The sequence below is a fragment of the Arachis ipaensis genome, chromosome B7 (assembly GCF_059453495.1).
Source record: "Arachis ipaensis isolate K30076 ecotype BB chromosome B7, ASM5945349v1, whole genome shotgun sequence".
Taxonomy (NCBI): Eukaryota; Viridiplantae; Streptophyta; class Magnoliopsida; order Fabales; family Fabaceae; genus Arachis; species Arachis ipaensis.
The window spans coordinates 9,255,705-9,279,274 of record NC_142442.1 but is presented as its reverse complement, the minus strand read 5'-3'; the positions used below and the strand labels follow the sequence as shown (position 1 = coordinate 9,279,274).

The 23,570-nt window shown below is 35.0% G+C and overlaps 1 protein-coding gene, 1 long non-coding RNA gene and 1 pseudogene across 2 annotated transcripts; all 3 read left to right on the top strand.

The window, feature by feature from the left end:
• Window positions 1-8,236: 8,236 nt before the first annotated feature.
• Window positions 8,237-10,775, top strand: LOC110264974 (uncharacterized). The gene is made up of 4 exons (XM_088492947.1): window positions 8,237-8,257; window positions 8,586-8,638; window positions 9,242-9,351; window positions 10,614-10,775. The coding sequence occupies exons 1-4, from the start codon at window positions 8,237-8,239 to the stop codon at window positions 10,748-10,750; spliced, it is 321 nt and encodes a 106-aa protein (XP_088349073.1). The 3' UTR covers window positions 10,751-10,775.
• Window positions 10,776-17,036: 6,261 nt separating this feature from the next.
• LOC148550298 (uncharacterized) lies at window positions 17,037-19,136 on the top strand (annotated as a pseudogene).
• A 128-nt stretch (window positions 19,137-19,264) lies between these two features.
• LOC148550297 (uncharacterized) lies at window positions 19,265-20,076 on the top strand. The gene is made up of 3 exons (XR_015892083.1): window positions 19,265-19,320; window positions 19,542-19,602; window positions 20,016-20,076. It is a non-coding gene; the product is annotated as an uncharacterized LOC148550297 (long non-coding RNA).
• Window positions 20,077-23,570: the final 3,494 nt, after the last annotated feature.

The following is a 23,570-nucleotide window of genomic DNA, read 5'->3' as shown; positions in this document are numbered from 1 at the left end:
GAATCAGATCATTTGAAGTATCATAGAAAATGCAAGGAATTCGGCAAGGGTTGTAGTTGGTTGATTCGTGTAGCGCTTCGTGCACGAAAGGGCACTTGGGAGGTTATGAGGTACAACGGGCCACACACATGCCTCGCAACTTCTATTTCAAGTGATCACCATCAGCTGGATTACCACGTTATCTGTTCGAGGATTCTTCCTATGGTTAGGGCAGATGCTGCGGTTACAGTAAAGGTACTTCAACAAGCGACAGAAGCCGATTACGGTTTTAGGCCTAGTTACAGGAAGGTTTGGATGGCTAAGCAGAAGGCAGTGGCACAAATATATGGAGATTGGGAGGAGTCTTACGCGGAGTTGTCACGTTGGATGCTAGGGGTCCAGGCGACAATGCCGGGAACAATCACGGTGCTGAAGACGTCTCCTGTTCGGATTGGTGGTGGGGTTGATGAGTCGACGGTGTACTTTCACCGGCTTTTCTGGACATTTCCACCCTGTATCGAGGCATTCCGGCATTGCAAGCCCCTCGTTAGTATTGATGGTACCCACTTGTATGGGAAGTATGGAGGGACGCTGCTGTTGGCGATAGCTCAGGACGGGAACTCGAACATCCTCCCGATAGCATTTGCCCTTGTGGAGGGCGAAAATGCAGAGTCGTGGTCATTCTTCTTGTCCAATCTCCGAGAGCATGTGACTCCTCAGGAGGGTATCCTTGTTATCTCTGACAGGCATAATGGGATCAAGGCAGCGCTTGAGGCACCTGAGACTGGGTGGCTGCCTCTTCGGGCTTTCCGGGCCTACTGTATTCGGCATGTGGCTGCGAATTTCGCCCTAACGTTTAAAGGTAAGGACTCAAGGAGGATGTTGGTGAATGCTGCGTACGCAAAGACTGAGGCTGAGTTTTACTACTGGTTTGACATCATGCGGACTGAGAATCCAGCAATATGTGACTGGGCCAACCGGATGGAGTATGACAAATGGACCCAACATGAGGATGCTGGTCGACGGTTCGGGCACATGACCACAAACATCAGTGAATGTGTGAACTCCGTGCTAAAGGGGACTCGCAACCTGTCGGTCACATCGTTGGTTAAGTCAACCTACGGGAGGCTTGCTCAACTATTTGTGCTACGGGGACAGACAGCAGAGGCACAACTCGGATCTGGGCATGAATTCTGTCAGGCATTGGTCAAGGCTATTGATCGGAATCTAAGAGACTCTAGGTGCTTCACTGTGACTTTATACGACAGGCATCAGTCCGAGTACACCGTCGCGGAGACAACACCAACCGGGAGCTTCTCGCTGGGTAGCTATAGAGTTTCCCTTAAAGATCACCGATGCGACTGTGGCCACTTTCAGGCGCTGCATTATCCTTGTTGCCACGCCATTGCGTGTTGCGCCTACTCCCGGCTTAACTGGGCATCATATGTTCACGAGGTGTATCGTATGAGTGAGGTGTTCAACGTTTACAAGCAGGGGTTTCTCCCACCTATCCCTAAAGGACTATGGCCTCCATATGCTGGGTCTACCATTATTCCTGACCCCAATATGCGGCGTGCAAAGGAAGGTCGTCCAAAGGCCACCAGGATCCGTGGAAGTATGGATCAGTCTCAGTCGAACCAGCCGAAGCGTTGTGGGCTATGCCGTCAGCCTGGGCATACGTGGAGGAACTGTCACCAGCAAAGACAAAGTGGTGGAGGAAATGCGTAGATCTCATGTCGTGTAAAATGCCGTCTATGCTGTTTTAGTTGTTTCAGGGTCTAGATAATCTTAGTAACGTATGGTTGGTTAAGTCTGTGACTGTCAACATGTTTCTTTAATGCAAAAATTTGTGATGAATAAATTCCTGCTATTTTACCTGTTTGATTAAACCACTTTGGTATCGTTCATATTGTGCATTATAACATAAACCGTAGAACTACATATAAAAGAAGCTGAAACCGGTTAAACTGCTTGCTCAAAAGAAAATTAACATTTAACATAAGTCTGAAAGCCATAAGTACATACTAGCATGCTAAATACATGAACTAACAAAGCATGTGGGGTCACGTTCCCAAACAGCTGAGAGCTAGTACCCACGTCGAACGTCGGCTGATCCATAGCTGATGCTGATCCAACTACCTCCTCAACGGGCACGTGATGAGTGCCGTCACCCTGCTCAGATGGTCCTCCGTCACGCACACCTCGACGGTTAGGCCGCGCAGGTGGCCGTCTGCCTCTACGTCGAGGAACACGGTAGTCCACTGCATCCCCAGGCTCAGCTGCAGGAACGTCCTCCTCCAAACGGTCGGCAAACTCCCTCCACTCGCGATCGGTGGTCCGGGTCCCTATACGGTGACGCCGATCGACTCGTCTGTTATCTGGTATGTCATAAACGTGCTCTCTAGGAGGTGCTTGGGATGACCCTCTGTGACACGCTTCCTCAGTCAGGACAATCGGCCTCGGATCCTGAAATGCTACATCTGGGGATAGGAACCTGTGCGCCACATGGCACCACCACTCCAGGTACTCTGCTAATGGTCCGGGGTCGAGGACTCGATCGACCCATATGACTGACTGAAGCCTGTTCTCCGAATGCTGGTGCCACTCCTGATAATACGTGGGAAACCACCGGTCCCCACCCCTACCATCCTTTGCATGTAGCCAATCTATGTTCAGAGCTGGCTGTGGGAGATGCTGAACACCGCCGAACTGGGGTAGAACCCTATCGACCTGGTGCCACTCGATCGCAGCAAAATATATCAGGCTAGTGACGGCCGTCCATAGCCTTCGGTGCTCGTCAGCTAGTATCTCCGGATGAATAACAGCAGCAACATCAACAGAAGAATAAGGCTCTCACACAAACTGTATCGAAACAGTAAGAGTTTCATGAGACAATGACATTTAAGAAAAACTAGTTCTAGTATCAGCAATAAATAAATGACTCACATCGTGGACACACAGTCGATCCAGTGCAAGGCGTGCGGAAACTAATCTCTGTGCCCCTGCATCGTTCCTCGGCACAAACTCAGCCCACCTACAATTTTAATTGAAATGATGTCAAAACAAAGAATAACAGATGCTGTTTTTACAATTTATGAACGGAAAATACTAAACCCTACCTGGAAGCAAGAGGAAACCCGAACCGGTCAAAACCAGTGGGCCTGAGAGTGGAAAACCTCCAGAAAATCCAAGACTGTAGTAGCTGTAGCGGCCCAGCCAAGTTAACGACGTTCCTGTTTGTACCACGACAAAAACACCTATACAACCAGGCCAGTGCAGCCGAGCCCCAGCTATATCTGCCCAAGTCGTCCAATGATGCCAAATAAGGCAACCAGCGAAGGTGGACCCGGTTTGCGTTCTTGTCCGCAAACAGCTGAGACGACAACAGCATCAGGATATAAGCACGTGCGTATACACGCACGGTCTCATCAGTAGCATCTGCAGGGAGAACCCGGAACCTCTCGTGGAACCATGTGTAGCACACTGTCATCTGCTTGACTTTACTCTGTGGAGGTAACTCCCCGAATAACTCCCGGAACCACACCCATGCTGTTCTACCGTGTTCCATCAGATTCTCAAACTCTAGTCAAGCACCCACTAACGGGCGCACCATCAATTGGCAAACCCAGCTGATACGCGACATCCTGTAAAGTAATGGTGCACTCACCAAACGGCATGTGGAACGTGTGCGTCTCCGGATGCCACCGCTCAATAAATGCGCTAAGGAGAGACTCATCAACCCAGAACCACTGACTGTTTAGCCTAGCCAGATGATACAAGCCCGCAGTCTCCAGATACAGTATAATCCGGTCATGTAAGGGCATATTCTGCTGCCTCCTAACGGCGCTAATAACCCTACTAGGCTGCAAAACGTGGGTAACAAAATTCCTTAACATACAACCATTACAAACAACACCAAACATAATTTTGGTAAAAATTAGTAAAATCGTCACATTAAATTCATTGATTCTCTTATTGTGGAATAAACAATGAAGCTACGAATACTATGCACTCATGATAACAATATAAATAAAGAAAAAAATATTTCTCAATAAAATATTAACATTTATAATAAAATATTTTACAAAAATACTATTAACCAGAATAACAAAATAAATAAGCATAATAAAATATGCATTACTATCAATACCGATAATAATATTAACATTTACGTAGACAATATTAATAAACGCCTCACATTTTGATTGACAGTAACCATAATAATATCAACATTTATATAAATAACATTAATCAGAATAACAATACAAATAAACATAATAAAATATTTTTACTAACAATATTCCTAATAATATCAATTGTTATATTAGTATGAATCTTAATAACAATAATAATAACAATAATAGTAACTAACCTCTTCGTCGATATATCCTGCCACGTGAGCGACGCCATTTAGTCGGTACAAGCGATCCTCACCCTCCATTGACTCCACCACCCACTCCTCCTTCACATCTCCAAAGTTTTCCCAAATCCTCTCAACACAACAACACCTTCCTTTTTTTTGTGCTGTCCCAAATGATCCGTCCCAGCCTTCAGCGGATTACTTATATAGCTACACACACATAAACCGCGGTGGGTTACCATGTTTTATGTGCAATCCACTTTCCTCATAAACCGTGGTGACTTACCACGGTTTATGCATGCCATGCCTCCTTCGTAAACCGTGGTGACCTACCACGGTTTACACTCAATAGTTTTTGTCCCTAAACTGCTGGGACCTGCCACGGTTTATGCACGTTTGGAAACCGTGGTTGGTTGCCACGGATTACATAGAAATGGGTTTTTGCACATGCAGGTAACAACAATCAGTTTTGCACATTTAGGTAAAGGATTCTGCTATTCTATTTATTTAAGTAAATTGCCCTTTAAATCGTATATATTAATTATTTTTTTATCATGATTAATTTTTTTGAGCCTACAATTATTCAATAATTTTTTTATTCTTTATTATTAATGTCATCGTATGTGTAATTTTTATAAATTATAATAATTTTTTATTTATCTATATAATTCTAAATATTTGTTTATATATATATATATATATATATATATATATATATATATATATATTAATTGTACATATAAAAATTTAAGTCACATATATTAATTAATTTTTTTTGTTATAGTCACCAAAAAAAATTATTTTTTTGTTATGGTTATTTTATATATATATATATATATATATATATATATATATATATATATATATATATGATTATTTTTTATTCTACAATCGAGGAATAATTTTTTATTTTTTATATTCATACATATTCTCCAATCTCTTTTGATATGCATGATTAACAATTTTTTTTAAATGGTGATATTTTAATTTTTTTCTTTCATGTATTTTTATATATTAGCAAGAAAGCAAAACCACGTATTGTGACTCTTTTTCGTTTTTCATGCTTTAATCTTAATTAATCAATCTTGTGTCTACACAATATAATTAAACTTTTCATCATTCTAATTTATTGATGAATTATATTTCTCTTAATAATTGCATTACGAATCTGAAATACAAAAAAAAGGTGATACATATATCCAAAAAAGAAAACAAACTTAAAAATAAAATAAAAAATTTATATTAAAAAGTTTAAAAATAACATATCCAAAAAGAATAGTCATAATATATAAATTGAGACAACAATTTAAATTTCTCTAAAACTAATTTAATCAATTACCAATATTAGAACTAAATTATTTAAATAATATTTAATCTATTCTAATCCTTAGATACGTATAGATTATTAGAGTCATTCTCGTAACAACCAACCAAAATAACATCATAAGATCGAACACTTAGAATCCGTACAAATTTAGACTATCTTCTTATTAAAATTGTCAAATTAAATTGACTTTTATTCTCCTCAATGGCATTGAATTAATGCACCAAAAGGCCGGTAGTTTCTGAAAAAAATCACAATATGTTATAAAATTATTTTTAATACAAAAAGTTTAAGAGAAACAAATTTAAATATATTACCAATCTTTGAATTGCATCTTTAAGGTTGGCACGAATTTTTCAAAACTGAACCTAAATTGAGAAAATTCAATCTCATTATATGCTCCACTTCGAATATTTTCGGACAAACGTAGAAAACGTGGAAGAGGGGATATGACTTGAACTTGACCTACAAAACTCCTTAGAAACAATTGCCCAATCAAAGAAGAATAACAGATTAGAAAAAAAAGAATGTTTTGATTCTTAGATTTAAACTCACTAATCACAAAATACTATATATAGTCTTTAGTAGTAAAAAAATAATTATAGAAATTAATTATTGCAATATCAATTTACCACTATGAACGTTAGTATCATATTTATAGCAATTAGAATTATAAATTTATGTTTAATTTTTATATAATTATAATTAAGATATTTTTTTTAAATTAGTATAATTATGCATTTTTTATTAAATGCTAATTGTAATATAATTCTAATAAAGATATTTTTTAAAATAAATTTAGAAGAGAGAATAGTGCTTTAATTTTGAAAAGAAAATAAATTCATGAGGAATTGACACTTTACTTTCATTAGTTGAAGAAAAATCCAATTTTAGTATATTAAGCAGATTATTTTATATAATTATAATAAAGATATTTTTTAAAATTAGTATAATCATGCATTATTCATTAAATGCTAATTGTAATATAATTATAATAAAAATATTTTTCTAAAAATAAATTTATGAGATAATAGTGCTTTCATTATATGAGAATAGTACTTTCTAAAAATAAAGATATTTTCTTAAATTAGTATAATCGTGCATTATTCATTAAATGCTAATTGTAATATAATTATAATAAAGATATTTTTCTAAAGATAATTTTAGAAGAGAGAATATTGCTTTCATTATATGAGAATAGTACTTTCTAAAAATAAATATATTTTCCTAAATTAGTATAATTATTCATTATTACTTAAATGTTAATTATAGTATAATTATTATAATAAAGATATATTTTTATAAAATAAACTTAGAAGAGAAAATAGTGCATTCATTTTGGCGAAAAAATGAATTCACGAGGGATCGACATCTCACTTTCATTAGTTGGGAGAAAACTCAATTTTAGTATATTAAGTAGATTACACAACCAACTCATGATGCCAGACAAGATTACAATTTTTCAGCAACAAAGACCAGAAACATTGCCAAAAAAACAGCTTATTGGGCAGTTATCATCATTATTTCTAGAATGACAATGCAAGTATTTTTTAAAAAAATGTACTGTGTGAACTATCTTATCTTTAAGTCTCTTCATTTTGATTTTGTTTTGTTCCAAATTACTTATATGATACACTTGGTATATTATTGGATGCTTTTCAAATATAGCATTGGTATTATGGACATAATACTTTATATTTTACCTTCATTTTATTAAAAAAAGATTTATTGATCTACGACCTTGACCCAAAACGGAGCGAGCTACAATAATTTCTGATTACCTTCATTTTGGATTATATTATTTAAGATTTTGTCTAGACAAAAATGACTACAAAACATAAATTTGAATCATTCAAAATTATGATCTTTTAAAACTTTTTGACTGTAGTTTTTTTTAAAGGAATTTAAATATATGTCTTGAATTTTAGTGATCTTTTTGTTAAGAGTTTTTTGGTACTCTTTTGTAGTACTCTCTTCTTAAATTTAATTATATATTTCTTAAAAAATTTATAATATAAATTTAACATTATTATATAAGATATATACTAATTTTTTAACACACAATAAAAAATCTACAAAGGTAAATAAAAAAAATAAGGTTCTAACAGAAATATGTATGAATAAAAATAATTTTAAAAAATTATATAAAAAATGAGTGCTAAAAAATCTATTCACAAATACAATAATATACATCAATAAACATAAAAAAAATCTGTACTATTACCAAAAGAAACTAATAAAAAATCAAAACTTAAAGAAAATATATTAAAAATAATATTAAACAATGCCTATAACGTGAGCTACAAGGACACAATTCAAATATAATCTATAACCCAACCGAGCAAGCAAGAGTCCCTTACCCATGCTACTTCCCTTACATGCCTCTTCATTGGCGTTGAAGGGCTGCTGTTCCCCCGACTCAACCGCGACCTTCTACTTCCAGAGCTCGCCATGGCGGTGCCGTTGTTTATCTGCGCTGCTGCTCCTTGCAACCTCCATATCGGTTCCGACGTCCCCTACGTGTAAGAAACTAGCCAGCGTGACCTCCATCCTCGCCGCTAATACTGTAATATATGCATCACGAGCACTGTTGGGTAAGTTTCTGGCTTCCTTGATCCTTGGAAAGAGCTGCATCAACATTTACTTTTATCACGCCATACAGAAGAGGTCTCAAGTTAATGTTAGGAATTCTGCTTTTTTTAAATTAGCATCCTCTAATAATTTCAATTTATCCTCTAATTGTATTTCAATCTTGTCAATCCAAAAAACAAATGATTATTCAAGCTTTACTTGAGTACCTCATCTTTGGTCTATACATTCTGCAAAATCCATTGATTATTGGTGTACCTCTGGCTTTTTTATGCACAAGCCTTGCTTGAGATTTAACTAACCTTCATTCTTTCCTCCTATTAAATGTTTCAGATTATAGGATCTAGGATTCGGTGTGACAAATTGGTATACCGACACTTAGTGAGGTTTTTTAATTTCATCTATAATAATATAATACATGTAGTGTATCAATAATTTTAATTTATAAATATAGTTGCTCATGGTTTAATATTTTATTACAGGAGTATATCTTTTAATGCCTATTCTCTGTATAGCAATAATGTCATGTATATTTTGTATATCTCTTCTTTGAACTTTTCTCGGATAGTTCACTATTATATATTTCCATGTATGTATATATCAATGAATTGGAAATCATTGTTTTCTTATCATATGAAGCATTAATTATTATATTCCAAACTTAGCTCTCCTATAAGTTTTCTTGATCTAAGGTTGCAAATGTAATTTTATTTAGAGAAGGTATCGCAAAAAAAAAAAAAAAAAAAAAAAAGAGAATAGAAAGCATAAAAGCATGGAACATTCCAAACGTAATTATCCTACTCTAAATATCGAGAATTAATTGTAGAGATTTAATTTTTTATTTTACCTTAATAAAATATTTTTCACATTCCCGCTAATTCATTTTCTTCGGTTTTCAAATACTTCTAATATATTCTGCATATATAACAATTCAGAATTTGAATTATCTTAATTTTAGTATGTTATTTTAATCTCTTGTCAATGGACAGTGAAAATTCAAGGATAAGTTCAAGACTTGCAAGGATTAGGCGTAGAATAATTTTGGACGGTCAAAAAAGAAGAAAAAGAACAAGTCTTTGTTTACGAAATGCACCTCAAGGTAATCACCAATTATAATTATATCATTCCAATTTTTTCATGGAATATTTTCTTTCTGTTTCATAATACTACATTCTTTTAAAACACTAATTATTTCAAGCATAGTTGTAAGAATCGGACCGGTAATCGAACCGGTCAGGTCACTGGTTCACTGGTTTATTGATTCAACCGATAAATCGCTAGTTGAACCGGTAAAACCGATTTCACATAAATAAAAAATATAAAATACTAAAAATAGTCATAAAATTAATAAATTCAAAATACATATCGTTAGTTCTTCACCAACATTTTAAAAACAACCAAGTTTCAAAGTCTAAATATAACTAATACAAAGATAAACATGAAAGTAGTTACTACTAGTACATTAGTATCTTAATTAAACACAATATGGATAACAATTCATAAACTAAATCCAAGGAGTGATTTCGAAGTCGGCAAGTTGCTCTTCATTTGACAAATGTGAAGCTACATCCTGATTGGTTTCATTTTGATTTGCATTTTTCACAGAATTATTAGCTCCATCTGACAGCAACCTTAAAGGCTTAAATAGTTAAATTCACAGCACAAGCATATTCATCCTAGAGACCTAGACAAGCATTAGTCAATAAACAATCTTAAATAGTTAAATTTCCTATTCAGCAAGACAAGCATATTCATATTTCATATTTCCAGAACAAATAAACAAAACAACAAATTTTCAAGTTTTTAACAAGCATGTAAAAGTGTGCAAAGGGTGATTGATATCACCAATAACAACAAGACTGGTTGAACCTTCATTGCAGACAATGACTCTTAACACTATGAGAAGAATACAATTATTATAGTAAATGTGCTTTCAAATAAGGACAAGTAAGTAGCTCAAGCTATGAAAATGCTTTGTGGAAATGTTTTGGTGTTTGGTACTGCAGTTGGCGATGCTAACATGAATTTATTTATAGTGCAACTCCAATGCACCTTCTCAGAAACTCTCGTGCCAAAATTTCCACATTGCTTTTGACAATAATAAAAGTGGTTGGAGAAAGAAACGTTCATGTTTTTCGATAGCTCTTAATTATTCGTACCACTTGGTTTTTATACAGCTCACAAAATGTTTCATCATGCCATGTTTCCTCACAAACGGGTTTGGGCAAATTTTTGTTGTGTCTTACGGTAAAACACAGAACAAATCAACAAACAACATAATTCATATTTCATAGATTCAAGCTTTCAACAAGCATATTTATCCCAGAAATTTCAACAAGCATATTCATAACACTGTAACAGCAAGAAGTGCAGAACAGAGCAGAGTACAGAGGAGAACTGGAGCTAACCTGTTTGACAGAGCAGAAGAGCGAAGCAAGGGCGAGTTCGACGGCGCAGCAAGGGCGACGGCGACGGCGGGGCAACGACGACGGCGATGATGGACACCCGCGGGTCTGTTCTGTTCGGCTGTTCCTGCTTCCTTAGTTCCTTCAGAGATCAGGCCGGCGGTGAGACGAAGAGGATGACGGCGGGTGGCAGGCGGCTGGCGGCTGGCGGCTGGGTGACACCGTAAAAGAGTGAGGTGAGGCGGAGAGGGTTAGGCGCCGTTAGGGTTGGGGGGAATCAGAAATGTGGAAAGTGGAAAACTGGGGGTGGGGTTTGGGGCTGGGGTACCCGTAGAGCTTTTTTTTTTTTTTTTTTTAAATAAACAAAAACGACGTCGTTTTGGACAAGGAATTAAAAAAAAAAAAAAACATTTCCGAACCGGTCGGTTAACCAAAAACCGCCGATTTTCCGGTTTTTATTAAAACCGGCCGGTTCAAACCGGCCCAAAACGGTTCTTTTCCTTATCCGGTTACATCACTCAACCAGATCGGTTATGAGTCCGGTTCACCGGTTTTTCAGTCGAACCGACCGGTCCGGTCCGGTTCTTACAACTATGATTTCAAGACACCTACAATGGAGGAAAGAGAAGAAATATTGTCAAAGAGAATTTTGCGGCCGGTAGCAGCTCATATAATCAAGTTCTCTTGATTAATAAATGGGGAGTGTTAGGTAAACAATGACCATTTTGAACAATATGAACAACTACCAATCAAATAAAAATACACTACACCCTAATTTAATGCTACTAATTAAATTTAAGATTAATTTACTCTTTTAATCCTATTAATTCACATTGTTCACATATTATTCAAAAATGTTGTTAATTACGTATACTTTTCCTTAATAAATTAATATGCACACAAAATGAGAACAACCAAAATTTAATGCATGCAATGAGGTCCGGTTCGGCTAGCACAAGGATTTCATTAACAGATGTTACAAGTAAGTTAATTAACTTATCCTTATTTGGAGTGTGTTTCATTATTAGTGTTTCTACCATTTATAAAATTAAAAAATTATTCAGATGTGATTTGTATCACCATCTCTGTTATTATCATCTGTATTATTACTAAATCACCACAAAATTATTGCAGTTATTTATTAATGTGTTGTTTATCAAATCTCTGTTAGTCTGATTTTATATACCCAATATGCCTAAATAGGCTGAAGTACAAATTTCCTCACTGACCTCTTCTATCCACACATGATTTGAGAAGCCTGATTGCTCAAACAGAGTTCAGCGTCTCAGCTCTTAATTAGACTCACACTTTGTAGCATTAAATTAAATGAAATGAATTTGGCTAATTGTGCTGCTTATTATTCAAATCGTCGATGTTAGGTGCTTAGATACATGAAAAGTGGGCCCATCCGCCCGCACGTTATTACTCTCAGTCTCAGGCACCATGTCATGTGCCGTCCAACTAATTATTGTAACCAAACAAACGAGGTTACACGAGTTAAATCCTAAAATGGTTTCTGAAATCGGCGTTGTGCACTAAAATCGTTCTGAGATTTCAATTGTACTAATTACGTTTCTGAAATTGAAAAAAGTGCACTATATTAGTCCTTGACCTATTTTACATTAACGACGTAATGATATGGTATGATGATGTGGACTGTAAATGACACATGTCACTTCATGATTTGACCACGTGTAATGGTATGATGATGTGCTGACCAGTGACACGTGGCATGCTGACGTGGATGGTTGTGCCACGTGTCACAATGTTATTTGGCCACGTGTCCGTTTGTGCCACGTGTCGCAACAGTATTCGTCCACGTGTCATCCATTATGTCATCGTTGTATATGCACCAAATTAGTCCCTCACTTTGCATTAAGTGACTCATTTTAGTCCCTGAAATTGAATGTCGTGCACCAAACTAGTCCCTTCACTAATTTTTTCTCATTTTTTTCTATAAATTCAAAATTCTCAATATTTTTTAATGAATTAATTTCAATTCTATTTTTTCACATGTTCTTCAAATAAAAGTGTTTTTATAAAATATTTTTCTCTTGCGAATACCCTAACCGCCAACTTAGAGTTGACGTGAAGGCTTTTCAAGCACCTTCACTACCATCTCCGACCTCTTTCAGTACTTTTATAAAAAAAAAAAATTCTTGCAGATACCCCTAATAACCGCCGTCTTGGAGTTGACGTGAAGGCATTTCAAGCTTCGCTCATTACCATCTCCGACCTCTTTTGTCTAGACTGCAGAGGTCAAAGATGGTAGTGAGGGTACTTGAAGTGTCTTCAATCTAGCTCATTTACACATAACGAAAACATGTATTTCATAAGAAAAAAAATGTTTATTTTAATTATTAATTTATTGTTAAAAACACATATTTTTTTATGAAAAAAATGTGTCTAATCAATCATATAATTATTTTTTTATAATAACATACTTATATATTACAAAATTTACCAATGTTAAATTATTAAAAAAAAGGGGTAAGTATGGTTTTGGTCCCAAAAGTTTAGCGCCAGAATCGAAATCGTCCCTCATCTAATTTTCGATTTAGAATCGTCCTTAACGTTTTTTTACGTATTAAAATCGTCCTTTTTATTTCTTTTGGACAAAAATACCATCATCACTACCAACACAATTACCTCATCTACCACCACCACCACTAACACCAACACCACTGCCACAACCTCCACCAACGCCACCACCAACACCACCACTAGCACCACCACCACCACCAACACCACCACCAACGCTGCCGCCGTCCCTCCCCCTTTTCCCTTCCCCCTCCCCTCCCTGCCTCCCCTTTACCCCACCCCCACCCCCACCCCGCGTCCCCTCCCCCTCCCTGTCTCCCCTTTCCCCACCTCCACCTCCACCTCCACCTCCACCTCCAAGAATAACAGCATCAACAGAAAAGCAGAAAATTAACAAATCAACACAAATTTAACACAAGCAGAAACAGAAAGTAACAAATCAATAAATCAACACAAAGCCAAATCAACAAATTCAAGCACAAAGTCAAATCAACAGAGAAGCACAAAGCCAAATCAAAAATTCAAAGCACAAAGAAGCAGATGCAGAAGGCGAAGCAGGACCACCGGCAGTTCGTGGGCGACGGAGCAACGGCGGCTGGGTAGATCGGCGGTGGCAAGAGCATGCATGAACGGCGGCGACACACTCCACGACTGGATAGATCTTCCCGACGACGCACTCCACGGTGGGGGCAGAAAGATACATGAAGGGAAGGCGGCGACGCCTTCCTCTGGTCGTGGTTTCGGCGACGGCTCGTGGGCGGACTGGCGGCGGCTCGTGATGCAGGTGTCGGATGGTGGCGGCGGCTATGGCGATGGACTCCTCCCCTCCCTCCCGCGTTTTCTTTCCCCCTACCCCCTACCCCCAACGCGTTTCCTTTGCCCCCTCCCCTAAAACGCGTTTTTTTTAATTTTATTTTTTTTATTAAAATAGGGGTAGTTTAGGAATTAAATTAAAAATTTTATTTAAAAGAACGATTTTAATACAAAAAAAAATGTTAAGGATAATTCTAAATCAAAAATTGCGTCGGGGACGGTTTCGATTCTGGCTGAAAACCTTAGAGCCAAAACCATACTTAACCCTTAAAAAAAATATATAATTAAAACTAAAAAGTAAAATCTTAAAAATTTTTATGAAAGCACATATATTTAAACGATATATGAAAAAATAGAATTGAAATTAGTGTATCCAAGATATTAAAATTTTAAATTTAAAAAAAATGAGAAAAAATTGGTGAAGGAACTAGTTTGGTGCACGACATTCAATTTCAGGGACTAAAATGAGTCACTTAATGCAAAGTGAGGGACTAATTTGGTGCATATACAACGATGACATAATGGATAACACGTGGATGAATACTGTTGCGACACGTGGCACAAACGGACACGTGGCCAAATAACATTGTGACATATGGCACAACCATCCACGTCAGCATGCCACGTGTCACTGGTCAGCACATCATCATACCATTACACGTGGCCAAATCATGAAGTGAGACATGTCATTTACAGTCCACCTCATCATGCCATGTCATCACGTCGTTAATGGAAAATAGGTCAGGGACTAATATGGTGCATTTTTTTCAATCTCAGAGACGTAATTATTAATTAGTGCAATTGGAATCTCAAAGACGATTTTAGTGCATGACGCCAATCTCAGAGACTATTTTGAGGTTTAACTCGAGGTTACACTATATTAATACAGTACTGCCTACTTTCTCAGTATTAATTAACCATAAGATAGTATTAGTGACCTACTCTTTTAATTTTAAATGAATCTTGCTATAAATATAATATGTTTTAATATATAAAACATGCTATTTTGATAATTAGATCAAATGGTAAATTGGTAATAAAGTTATTTATTTTAAAAAAAAACTATTTTTAATATATATCTTTTTACTATTTTTTCTATTCGCAGTTGTTAGATCATCATTTCCTAATAAATATGTAGTATTATATGGAACGATATGATTTGTTTATGGTTTGAATATGCATCGTTCATGGAATGGATTGAGATGGTTTGTTTCCCCAGTACAGGAAAATTGTCGAACCAAGCTTATGGTATATGTCTAATTTGAAATATATCATAGAAAAAAGAGGTATAATCTAGAACAGTTCATTTTTATTCTATTGAATCTGTAAAACACGGGCCTGTGTATCTGGCATGTTATTTTAAAGCACAGAAAATTATTTGATTGTAACCTAAAAAAGTCAGTAAATTGTAATTTCAACTTAGAAATTGTTCACAACGATTCTTTAATGTTAAATAAAGAACGGTGCTTCTTTAAGTTAGTCAGTGCCTTAGGTACGTCCCATTTTTTTTAAATTTTGCCATAAGATTATTACATTAAAGTTGCCTAGAACTATGGACAGCATTTTATTAGCAAGACGATTATTCTCATAGAATATAGAAAAATTACAATATTTATAAATTTAATGTTTTCAATAAATTGTGTTTTGTATGAAATTGTCTCAAGTATTTTTTTCTATATTTTTAACGTGTACAAACTTTAACTTATCTTTTATAAAAATTATAAACATAATTAGTTTTAATTAAAAAAAAACATTTACTTTCTCCGAAATCAATTTCACAATTTAAACAACTTTACGCAGTAACTACAAAACTACACTCTGTGGAAAACGTTGCATGGTTTGTAATGAATTATTTAAGTACTCAATATTAATAATAGCGGATAGGGGTTATTCGGTGATTTGGCAATTTGATTATGTATATGTTTTGTCTCCCGATGGCTCTCATCCAATTCTTTATTTTATGTTCACTCTTCTATTTTCTCTTTTGTTTTTTATTAATTCTATTTTTACGATAATATTCGTTTGTTTTATTTTTAACTTACTTTTAGATTTGGTGAATAAAAAGTCTCCTATTCCTTTGCTCTCCAATGAAAACTCAAGACGTGGACCAGAAAACGTAATTCAAACACCAATTATAGTAACAACTAATTCAGGAAAAAACACCGATAGTATAAAAAACCATGATGATCATCGTGGTGATAATCAGTGTTCTTCGAATCTTCAGTCAACTACTGTACCAGCTTTTGAAAATTTATCAAACAGGTACGTGTGAAAATTATATAATATTAACTATTTTAATATTTCTTTGCTATTTTCTTATTGAAAAAACTGCTAATAACAGTAAGATAGCTATTGGAAAGACAGTGATCCAAGCTTCACAAGTTATAAAGTCTGTCGCAAAGAGCGGAAATGAATTGTTTATACTGATCCGATATACCAATGTCTATACTGTCAGGCTTTGATGTGGCTAGATGAATGCTTGGAAAAGTTAAGAGGTAGCTCCAATCCTATATTTTCTTTATGTTGTATGGAAGGAAAGGTTGAATTTCCTTTCTTGAAGCATCCACCTCAAACGTTGCAAGAGTTACATAGTGGAATGGACGAAAAAAGCATATACTTTCTTAAAAACATAAGGGCTTTCAACGGAATGTTTGCATTCACTTTTATGGCAGGAAGAGTTGACCATTCGATAAACAAATGTGGTGCACCTCCTATCTTTCGCATTGGTGGTCAAAATTATCACCATATTGGCAGTTTACTACCACCGAAAAGTGAGAAACCAAAATTTGTCCAGCTATACATTTATGATACTGAGAATGAGATTACAAACCGCATGGAATCATTTAGGTAATTGTTCGACTCACGCGTGTAATTCTTCTATTTCCTAACTTTGTCTAAAACGCTAATTATAGTAATATATTATGAGGAGTTAAATTCTCATGCGATCTTCTCGATGCTTAACAAATGAATTGAAGTTCTCATATATTGTTTATTTATTAATAGGTCAAACATCAGTGCAGAATTGATGGAAACTGAAATTGTTTCGTCCTTGAAAGTCATGATGGATGAAAATAATGTCCTAGCAAAGGCATTTCGTTCAGCACGGGATAGATACCAAGTTGATGGCTTTGCTGATGTTAAGTTACGATTAATAACCAGAAGAAATACTGATGCAAGGACATATAATTTGCCAACGGCATCTAAAGTTGCTGCACTGATAGTTGGAGATATTGACAAGAGCGGAGTTAATAGGGATATAATAATCGAGACAAAATCAAGAATCTTGCAGAGGATAGAAGTAGTACATCCAATGTACCTTGCTCTTCAATATCCTTTGTTGTTTTCATACGGTGAGGATGGTTACAGATTACATATAGCTACTTCTTCTCGACCAAATGTCAGAAAAACTGAGAAAAGAACAACAATAAGCATGAAAGACTTCTTTGCATACAGATTTCAAAGAAGGACTAACGAGTCTCAGATCCTTTTGCGGTCAAGAAGATTACTGCAACAATTCATAGTAGATGCCTACACTATGGTTGAGTCAGAACGGCTTTTATACTTACGATTGAAACAACCAAACTTGAGGCTAGGCAAGTTCAAACAATTGCATGAGTGTATGGTTCGTGGTGAAACTAATGCCATTAACACTGGACAAAGAATTATTCTCCCAAAGAGCTTTACTGGTAGTCCAAGGTACATGTTCAACAATTGCAAAGATGCTTTTACAATATGTAAATAGCTGGATATCCAAGTGACTTTATCACTATGACATGTAATCCAGAATGGAATGAGATAAAAAGAGAGGTAACACCCCAAGGACTCCATGCAGAGGATAGACCAGACATCTTATGTAGAATATTCAAGTTAAAGGTTGATAAATTAATTAAGGAATTGAAGAAAGGAACATTCTTTGGAACGATTATTGGATGTAAGTATAACTAATCTTCTTATACGGTCAAGGTGGTTGTGGAAAAACATTCTTATGGTCAACTATATCATGCTCAATTAGGTCTAAAGGAGGTATAGTTTTAAATGTTGCTTCGAGTGGGATTGCTGCACTTCTGTTACCTAATGGAAGAACTGCACATTCAAGGTTTAAAATTCCTTTGACCATAAATGAAGATTCTTTGTGTAGCATTAAACAGGGAAGTCCTCTTGTAAGGTTGATATCCAAGGCCAAATTAATCATATGGAATGAAGCTCCAATGATAAGTAAGTATTGTTATGAAGCTTTAGACAAATGCCTCAGAGATCTTAAGGTGCTCAGAATCGTATAATGCTCATTTGCCATTTGGAGGTAAAGTTGTTGTTCTTTGAGGAGATTTTAGACAAATTTTACCTGTGATTCCCAGAGACTCAAGGCAAGATATAATTCAATCTTCTATTAATTCTTCATATTTGTGGCATAACTGTAAGGTTTTGAAGCTTACAAAATACATGAGATTGTCACTAGGTGAAAACAACAACATACAAGAACTCAAAATTTTTGCAGAATGGCTACTCAAAATTGGTGATGGTTTGGCTGGTGATACAACAGATGGTGAATCGATCGTTCATATACCATCTGACATTTTGGTTAAGAACTCTGAGACAGCTTTGGATGACCTCATTGATTTCATGTATCCAGATATGTTATCCAACTTATCCTTGAAAATTATTTCAAGGATAGAGTAATTCTTGCACCAACTCTGAATCGTGTCACTGATGTCAACAAGAAGATGACTGCAGGGTTATCTGGACAAGAAAGAGTCTACTTAAGTTCATACTCTGTGTGTGCTGAGGAGGAAAATATGGAATTTGAGTTAGATGCTTTCTTACCGGAGATTATAAATGGAATAAATTGTTCAGGTCTACCACCACACAAGTTGGTTCTGAAGGTTGGCACTCCTGTTATGTTGCTGTGGAATATAGACCAAACTAATGGTTTGAGCAATGGAACGAGGATGCAAGTTAGAAGAATGGGAAATCATGCGATAGAATGCAAGATTTTAACTAGTAACAAAGCTGGAAGTATTGTTCTTATCCCAAGACAGAATCTAATTCCAAATAATGAAACATTGCCGGTCAGGTTTCAAAGAAGACAATTCCCAATTATCATGTCATTTGCAATGACAATAGATAAGTCCCTGGGACAAACTCTATCGAAAGTTGGAATTTACCTTCCAAGGCCAGTTTTCACCCATGGTCAATTGTATGTTGCGTTATCGAGGATAACGAGTAAAGATTGCAAGATCATGGGCACTTGGAAGATAACTACACGATGAATGTAGTATATAGATAAGTTTTTGAGAGCCTATAATGAAAAGGTAATAACAAAATGTCTTACTAAATCTATTTATTTATTAAAATTAATTACTATTAATTAAAAAAATTTAGAAATTATAGGAACTAATGGATGAATTCTTATTATACATTAATAGTTTGAGAATATTAAAATTATCATAAAAATTTGTATTATTTTATTCTCCTGATAAACAATTTTATAATTACGTTAATCATATAATTTTATATACTAACATTGATACAGTGTTGTTTCAGGTATATATTTTACAGGTATCAAAGGATAGCATTGAATTGTTATTCAATAGGTCTAAATTATTTATTGTTTATTACAGAATTTTCTGCATTAGGATTCTCTATTAATTTGTTTTTCATTTTGAGCTGATTTTAATATGTTCTTACTTCACAGTAAAGCAACATATAAAACTTTGTTGGTGAATTTTAGTATTACTAGATTATTTATGGTCATATTGAGTATATATGTCTGATTTATTGAAAAAAATAGACTAAATAACTATTTTATAGTTAATACAATTAACACTATATTAAGAAAAGAAAAACAATGCATACAAGTTATTTTTTTATTAATTAAATTATTATAATTGAAATTAATTTTAACACAACAGATTAAAATTATAATTTCAATCTAGTCACGTGCATGGCATATGTTATTACACTTGTTAAATAGTGCCATTTATCTTTTTCTTTTCAATCCCGCTAGGTAACCAAGAGGAATCCTACCAACTTCTACCAACTCTTAATGGGCTGGACCAAAGCCCACAGCAACGAAGAAAACATCCACCCAATTTTCCCAATTCACTTTTACTCTAGTCTATAATTTCAATTCACCATTTCACTTTAATATGGTAAAGGTGATTTATATTTGATTTTTGTGATAATCAAGATTTTGGTTGAGTAGCTAAATATGTTACTTCTTAATATGTTTTAATGATGACTAAGTGATGTATTACATAATAATTATGTCTTAATGTAATTAAGTTATTCTAACTATCAAAAGAAATTTATTCCATACAAATTATTATAAGTTTTTAAAACTGTTGAATCGATTAACTTAAACTTGTACAGTTCTAAGAAACAAATAATTTTGAGCAAAAATATTTAAGATTCTTAAATAGAGTTTAGATTTATGACAAATTAATTATTGATCTGTTCGACCAAAAAAAACTGTAAAAAAAAAAACATTCGAGGGGTCTGTTGATTTTTTTCTTATATAAATTAACTCTTAAAAAGAAACACAATAATCAAAGTAATAGAGTAGTTATTCGTGGGTTAACTTTGCATCGAATATAATGATGGGAGTTATGCAAAATAAAGATATTATTATTGTTAAATTCGGATATAATGATGAGGATAGTGTAAAATAAAATATTATTGTTATTAAATCAAGATATTATTATTATTATTATTATTATTATTATTATTATTATTATTATTATTATTAATTATCGCAGTACAATGAAAAGTTATATCTTTTAATCAGTATCTGAAATTGATATATCATTTTTTTCAAATTTAAAAATATTAGTGAGAAATTTTAAACTAAAAGTTACAACACTTTCTTAATTCAAACATTTTTTTTATCTTAGCCAACAAGATAAGATAAGATAACAACTTTAAAATATATAAAGGGACTAACATTTTGCACATATATAATTGTAATTGATTATTCTTTTATTTCTATAAATAAATAATAAACCATAAATTAAAGGGACTAATAAAAAAATACTCCATCTGTAAATTAATTATCTAAAGCCACCTATATAAAATAAAATAATTTTTTTAAATTATTAATTTTTTCCATTGTCTTAAAAATTGTTTTCATTAAATATTTTTTATTTCTACATCTTGCCTTTAATATATTGTAGTGGCAAGTTTGGAATCCGATGCATGTTGGTTGTGGATTGATTTTAAAGTTTAGTTTTTAGTTTTTCTAATTTTTGTAATTTTAATTTTTAGTTTTCATCTTGTGTTAAATATTTTTTATTTTTTATTTTTGTTGTTGGAAGCAAACATATTAGATCATTGGCTAGTAAAGCCCATCTGTCTGAAACGGGGCAATGATAAAAATATTACTTTTATTACAGCACATTAAATAATTTGAGACTAATCAAATTAAATGCTCTTTTTTAAAACCATTAAAAACTGGACAATGAATCAGTTACTTGTATTAAAAGTATCAGATGCATCATTCTCCTCATCTTAACCGGTGTAGGCTATAACTCACCCTCATGTTCTCAGCTCTATGTTCTGTTAGTTCAGCACAAAGCCACAAACAAGCCTTCACCAAACACTTTTGCAACACCTGTGCAGCGTCTGACAGTACTTCTCAACATTTGCACGTGTCGCATTCACCTTTATTTAGAGGAAATATTTGTACATATTACTATGTACCGTAGTAATCTCCTTGAAATTATTGCTCATAGTTCAATATTCATATTCATATCCATTCCATACTACTTAGAAATCACATAGCATAAAAGAGTAACTCCTAGAAGAAAAATATAGGTAACCAACAATATTTTTAAATAATGTGTGAATAATATGAATTAATAAAGTTAAAAGAGTAAATTAATTTTAAATTTAATTAATAGCATTAAATTAGGGTGTAGTATATTTTTATTTGATTGGTGGTTGTTCATGTTGTTCAAGATGATCATTGTTTACCAAACACTCCTCCTCCCAGAAATTATGGTCCAAAAAGCTAATAAGTTTTTTTCTTACATATATCTCATGATTAATGATAAAATATTAAAAATTGTTAGAGAATCATTAGAATCAATTTAGTTCAATTAGTATCGTCTAGTATATCTGTATATTAATTGTAGGATTCTATGCCTTTATTGCTTTGATTCATTTACCACCTATAAATACCCCTTGTATATTATACCTTTCATTACAACTAAATAATACACTTTTCAGATTACTCTCTCAGTCTCTTGTTTCTAACATGATATCAAGAGCTTAGGTTATTTTTTTTTCAGCCACCATTGGTCCATAATTCTTTTGTTTTTTCTTTCGGCAGCCTTCTTTGTCCTTGATTTTTCGTTTCTTTTCGACGCTTTGGTTCGTCATCACCTACACCATCGTCTTCGTCTCGTCATCACGAGTTCAATGAGTCTCGAAACGTCGCCGGAAGCCTCCACACGTGCCGCCACGCGCCGCCGGAAGTCGCTGCCGTCACCAGCTTCTTCTCCTCTCCAAATTCTTCTCCGACCATTGGATTGCGCGTTTGATCAAAGGTTCTGCGGCTCCCACGTGTCGCGTCTCTGCTTGCCCACCCAGCACCGTTCGATCTTCAGCCACGATCCACCCGTCCAGAGCGCGCCACATGTCGTGGCCTCAACGCCTCCAGCAACCCACGCACGCGCCCGACCCGAACCAGACTGCTTCGCAACCCGCGCACCGCACCCGCTGATTCAGCGCTGACTAGGCTTCTCTTCTCCACTCAGACGTCACTAAGATTTTTTTGTGAGCTCTTTCCGATTTTGCCATCCGTTTTCTGATTTTCTGCTCCAAAATTGCAATTTTTCTTTCCTCTCTTTGATCTCTGAGACTACTATTATGGAAATGTCAGATGTTTTTGCTCCCACAGACAGAAAGGGTAAATTCTGTCGAAACTATAACCATTCTGGGCACCTCTTCTCCGACTGTCCTTCTGTTGAATGTCGCATATGTCACCAGAAAGGTCATATTAGCTACCATTGTTCACAACTATTCTGCCGTTACTGCAAGCTCTTTGGACATTTAATTACTGCCTGCCCTACTCGCCCACCACGTCCTGATCCAATCAACCCGTCTCCTGTCTCTCTATCAGATGTTTCATCTCTTCTTCAGCGTCTTCCCTCTATTTCTGGTAATACCCCTGCTGCTTTTTCGACCCCTTCAGGTAATTCTAAATGGTACTTTGACTCAGGTTGCTTTAATCACATGTCTCCGTTGCGTAATATTTTCTCGTCTCTGTCTACCACTACCAATGGACCTTCTGTCAATACTGCAAATGGCTCCCTCTTGCACGCAACACACAAGGGTTCTATATCCCAGTCTACTCTTAATCTTCATGATACTTATTACATTCCCAAATTAAACTTTAATCTTATTTCTGTTGGTCAACTTGTTGATCTGGGTTTTGAAGTCACTTTTTCCGTTTCTGGTTGTCGTGTACAGGATCCTCGGACGGGACTGGACGTAAGGTCGGAAGGTTGTTTGAACTCGAGAATCTTCATATTCCTTCTGTACCAAATCTCTGTGCTGCTTC

Bases quoted from the DNA above. Each gene is read 5' to 3' on its own strand.
- LOC110264974 (XM_088492947.1), top strand. From the start codon at position 8,237: ATGCATCACGAGCACTGTTGG. The intron at 8,258-8,585 runs GTAAGTTTCTGG...TAAATGTTTCAG, and splicing joins TGCATCACGAGCACTGTTGG to ATTATAGGATCTAGGATTCG. The intron at 8,639-9,241 runs GTTTTTTAATTT...GTCAATGGACAG, and splicing joins GTATACCGACACTTAGTGAG to TGAAAATTCAAGGATAAGTT.